At 47.8% G+C, this 5,613-nt stretch overlaps 1 protein-coding gene across 2 annotated transcripts in view; it reads right to left on the bottom strand.

Annotated features, from left to right (window-relative positions):
* The window catches only part of INTS9 (integrator complex subunit 9), a 103,752-nt gene that overhangs the window by 56,482 nt on the left and 41,657 nt on the right, over positions 1 to 5,613 (bottom strand). For both annotated transcript variants that reach the window (XM_006081927.3, XM_023755920.1), the window contains one exon: positions 3,483 to 3,545. In XM_006081927.3, the coding sequence (XP_006081989.1) occupies positions 3,483 to 3,545 (63 nt within the window). The remainder of the gene's footprint in view (positions 1 to 3,482; positions 3,546 to 5,613) is intronic.

The following is a 5,613-nucleotide window of genomic DNA, read 5'->3' as shown; positions in this document are numbered from 1 at the left end:
GATTTTTTTTTTTTTTTTTCCAGAGAGGAACGGAGAGGGAGAGATAGAAACGTCAATGATAAGAGAGAATCACGGACTGGCTGCCTCCTGCACGCACCACACTGGGGATCGAGCCTGCAACCCAGGCATGTGCCCTTGACCGGAATCGAACCTGGGACCCTTCAGTCCACAGGCTGATGCGCTACCCACTGAGCCAAACCAGCTAGGGCGGGAACTGACTTTTGTTTTGTTTTTTAAGGTAACTTCTGACCACTAGTGCTGGATATAACCACTCCCCCAACCCCCCCCCCACCCCCCGCCAAAAGAAAAGAAAAAGTAGTGGCAGTCACAAAAGGAAATTATACTCTTATTTTACCCTAGTCTTAACCCCAAATCTACCCCTTTTCCCATTAAGGGCATGTGAAAATGGCAAAGACAAGTTGGCAGGTGAGGGAAAATGCTACCATGTTCAGTAAATTTTATGAGAACTCTCTTCTAAGGAAATGATCCTCTTACTGATTTGCCCAGATGAAAGAAATCACTTCTCAGAACCACCACGCACTTCATGCATGTCCCTCTATGGCAGTGATTACTCTGTACCATGGCAACTCAAGTATCACTTTCTCCCTTACATAGTAAATGTCTTTCGGGTCAAGAATCCTGCTGACTCATCTGTCCCTTCCCAGCTGCACAGCCGGCACGGGACTGACCTCGGCTCTGCTGCTGGAGGGATGCAGTTATAAGCAGCACCTTCTGTGGGGAAAGCTGAGACGCAATCACCTCAACCACGGAGTCCCCCTCACGGAAGTTACCCCCGGGATAGCGCATGGTGCACTGAGGACAGCGTGCGGCGAGTCGAGGAAGTCTTTCGAAGAACGGGTCATTGCCCTCATACGTCCCCCACGGAGAAGTGACAGAGATGTCTGTGCCGTCTTTGCAAATGACAGAGACAATGTACCATTTTGCTGTGGGTATTTTCTGGTTGAGTGACTTGACACATGAAATAAGTTAATTTAATAAGGCTGCTGAGGCATAATCAGCTCCTGAGGACGGCATGTAGATTCGAGGTCAAAAGCTACATCCTGCCGAGGGCAATGGCAATCTGTGTGAATAACAGGCTTAATGACAGTATTCAATTTACATCACCCTTGACCCCATGTCGTACACTGCACTTCCAAGACAATGTCCTCACCATGAAAGGTCACGTAGCATTCTGCTGGTCCTAGCCCCACCACCGCTCTAGAACCACTTTTATTGTTGATTTTACTTAAATATATTTTTATTGATTTCAGAGAGGAAGGAAGAGGGAGAGAGAGACAGACACACCAATGATGAGAGGGAATCATTGATCGGCTGCCTCCTGCACGTCCCCCACTGGGGATCGAGCCCACAACCTGGGCATGTGTCCTGACTGGGATCGAGCCACGACCTACGGGTCTAGAAACACTTTTACACAAAGACACGAAGACAGAGAGGCAGAGTGACAGACCCAGAAGAAAACGGGGAAGGACAGCTGAGGCAAGAGCCAAGCTCCGAAGCTTCTCTACCTTCCTTTCCTGTCATGTACAGGACCTGCGTGAGAATATTTGACATTTCTCTTTAATGTCTAAAAAAATCAGCCAAGTCTATAATGATGAGAAATTTGGTGGGGACAGCTGGAAAAAAATAGGTATATATACTCTGTCTGCATACATGTCAACAGTGTCTACATAAACATTTTTCCATCTGAGAAATAAATTTAATATCCAGGCCACGTTTATATACTCACATTTATATATTTACTTACATACTTTTACTCAGTGAAATCCAATAAAGATTAATTTTAAACTGTATATGGACACTTGGGTTCTACAGCCCATAAACTGGGTCAAAACAACCCTAATTTATTGCTTGCCTATTATACTGTCCTGGGCCTTATATGCAGTCCCTGGTGTAGAAGTTAGGGGACAGTAGGATGTTTAGATAGTCGTACAAGATTATAAATTATAAACTCCATGAGGACTGGGGTTAGGTCTGTCCGACTCACCCAAGTCAGTGAAGTCTGGGCTTAGTAAGCACCTCTCTCCTGATTCTTTGATTCTCCTATTTTCTCCTGATGATGCAATACTCTGGTTCTACCTTAAAATAGCAACTATTACTAACTTGTTATATAAGCTATAAGTTATGACAGAAGTTGAAAAAAATTATATGGCTCTAGAATCCTAAATATATCAATACTCTTTGAGCTTGCCAAAGGTGAATTGCGAAATGGTAATTGTCTAATTTTAAAGTTTAGCACCCTATGGAGCAGGCCAAAAAAGTCATGAGAACACCACCTCAGGTTCCACACTGTTGTCCGTAAACGAGGGTGCAGCAGTTAGTGCCGTGTGTGGTCCCTGGAAGTAAACACAGCACCGGGCTTAGGAGTCTTTGAACAGATGGGGAACTGCCCCACCAGTTCCTCGATGACAAATGAAGATGACAGGGAGGCTAACTGCAGGCAGGGAGAGCTCAGGATTCTCGATCACTGTCTTCCTTCACCCTTATTCTTACTACTTTACCTCAACTTCTCCCCCTTTGCTGCTACCTTCAATGACCACGTCCTTCATTGGTTTCCTTCCTTTCTTCCACTCGGGTACAGCAAAGGGCACATACACGTACTTAGAAGAGAGAAAAATGGTTCTCTATAGGGTATCAAAGAAAGTGTAGAAATGGAAAGAGAGGAAGAGAGGACAAAAATAAGGGAAAGGGCTCTCCATTTCTTTTCTCTTTGGCACTGGACTGTGCAAGAATTTTTCCACAGGTGCTGTGATCCATTGGGCGGCAAGGAGAAGACAGGATGGCAGCTTTGCACTGACTTCCTCAGGAACCCCGGATTAGCTACTGGCTCCCCTGCACTCCATCTGTCCGCTGAGAGCGCCCAGGCCGCTCAGGGGATTAGGCCTGTCAGCTGAGATTCGTTTCCTTTAAAACTAATGGAAACTGATCTCTGTTTCCTTTAAAGGATGAAACTGGCCCGAGACTCTTATAATGAGTCTCACTATGATGGTAATATGTAAATGACAGATATCCATAACTCAGTTCAGAATTCGTGAATTTCAAGCAATATTCAATGTGATCTTTCAGGTCAGCAAGAAATTTTACAGTTTACTGCACTGGCTGAAGAACAGCAATTCCCAGTTACCCACTCTAAGCAAGACGAGGAAAAGTAGGGCTAATCTAAGTCACAGGCACTGTAATTACAAAACAAAGGTCTGAGCTATTTCCTTACTTTGCTCAAGAGCACAAGTGTCAGTGGGGATTATGGAAAGAGCTAGGAACAGGAGGAAGAGAGTGACAAATGATGCCCAGACAACAGAAAGAACTCCTAAATGATATTTCAGCTGTGTAACAAAGTGGCTGAAATAACAGATTCATTTCAACTTGAAGAGAGAAGCTAAGCCCCTTAAAATTATTTCTTGACTTCATTTTGAGGGATGACGAGATACGCTTTGTTTCTACAGTGAGATTCACTTTAATCTTACCTCTGGTAAGCAGAATTCAGGCACAGAATCCACAAATACATGGCCCGAGCACTCCTTCAGCTCCTAAAAGAAAGGAAAAGGAAAAATTCTAGGGAGAAATATCCAATTGATACAGCAACAAAGAAATTTCATCCTCAAACCAAATTTTCCATGAAGAATCAGAGACGGCTAGAGTTGGAGGGAAGCTAGAAGGTTATGCAGGCCAACTGTTTCCAGTGTAGGCTCAGGGAGGTTAGGTATCTTATTCAGGATAACAAATGCTGGTAGGTGGCAGACTCAGGACCTGAATGCATATTTCCTGATGGCTCTTCGAGGAAGCCAAGTGTGGACACATGCTGCTTCCATAATTCATGACCCAATGCTTCTCGAATAATAGCAACATCAGAATACACATGGGCACACTGATGGAGTCAAGACTCCTGGGCCCTACCTAACAGCCAAGGGATCAGAAACTCTGGGGATGAGGTCATGGAACCTGTATTTATAACGAGCACCTCCAGTGATTTTATTATGCAATCAGGGCCAAGGGGCAAGTAAGGAGGGGGATGAAGAGTAGAAGGTAGGAATTAAACTCCCCCCCCCCATTATCTTCATGAATATAATCTTTGTCCTTGCAGAGCATGCAATTTATTTGAGATTATAAACCAAATGTAATCATCCAAAAGAAAAAAGCATATTTGTAGTACAACTCGCCACACTGCTCATGACCTACCACATTAGATATGCCTGCCTTAGCTTGAACTCCCACACAAATATCCCCGAGAAAAAGATGAGCGCAAGCTTATATGGAAGGTGCTGAAAAACAGGGGGAGGGTGGGCAAGTGACAAAAGGAAAGGAAGAGGGCCAATAATGGATGCATTATTGAGCTATACACCTCTGTGGGCAAGGGGGACTTAATCCATGGGGACACTCTGGTGCATAAATCACCTTGGAGTTATCCTACCCAGGGGACATGGAATCTGAGGTATTTATATAGCAACCTCTGCATTTTAGAGCTGCAGGAAGAACTCTCTGGAGAACCATCCAGGGATTGGCAGCTGGAAGTACGGTAGAGCACACTGAACAGTGGGCCACCAACAGGGTCTGCTGCAATGCCTCCAGAAGGCCACTAGTTGCTGTCTTCCCTCACTGACACTTGAAACTGAAATCTATGGAGGATTTTTTGTGCCACCCAGTTAAAGCTATCTATGACTTTATAAAAAAAACTAGAGGTCCGGTGCATGGATTTGTGCACCAGTGGGGTCCCTCAGCCTGGCCTGTACCCTCTTGCAATCTGTGACCCCTCGGGGGATGTCTGACTGCCAGTTTCGGCCAGATCCCTGCAGATGTGTGAAGCGGCCGAGGAGGAGCCCGAGCCCAGGCCGGGCACTGCACCACTCCCGCTCATTCTGGCCCCGCTGCACCTGCCACCGCCACTGCTCAATAAGCTCACTGAGCGGCGTTCCCACTGTGGGAGCACACTGACTACCAGGGGGCAGCTCCTGCATTGAGCGTCTGCCCCCTGGTGGTCAGTGAGCATCATAGCAACCAGTTGTTTGGTCACTTAGGCTTTTATATATATACTAGAGGCCCGGTGCACGAAATTTGTGCACGGGGGGAGGGGGGGGAGGGTATGTCCCTCAGCCCAGCCTGCACGCTCTCCAATCTGGGACCCCTCAAGGATTGTCCGACTGCCCTGTGTGGAATCGGGCTTAAATGGGCAGTCAGATATCCCTCTCACAATTTAGGACTGCTGGCTCCCAACCGCTCGCCTGCCTGCCTGCCTGATTGTCCCTAACCGCTTCTGCCTGCCAGCCTGATCAGTCCCTAACCACGCCCCTGCCAGCCTGATCGACACCTAACTGCTCCCCTGCCGGCCCGAATGCCCCCAACTGCCCTCCCCTGCAGGCCTGGTCCCCCCAACTGCCCTCTCCCTGCTGGCCTGATCCCCCCAACTGCCCTCCCCTGCTGGCCTGCTTGCCCCCAACTGCCCTCCCCCTGCAGGCCTGGTCCCCAACTGCCCTCCCCTGCAGGCCTGGTCCCCCCCAACTGCCCTCCCCCTTCTGGCCTGGTCCCCCGCAACTGCCCTCCCCCTGCGGGCCTGGCCCCCCCCAACTGCCCTGCCCTGCTGTCCTGATCCCCCCAACTGCC

This window comes from Myotis lucifugus, unplaced genomic scaffold (genome assembly GCF_000147115.1).
Source record: "Myotis lucifugus unplaced genomic scaffold, Myoluc2.0 scaffold_1, whole genome shotgun sequence".
In the NCBI taxonomy this organism is placed as follows: Eukaryota; Metazoa; Chordata; class Mammalia; order Chiroptera; family Vespertilionidae; genus Myotis; species Myotis lucifugus.
Note: the sequence above shows the minus strand (reverse complement) of the source record. Positions and strands in the feature narration are given on the sequence as shown.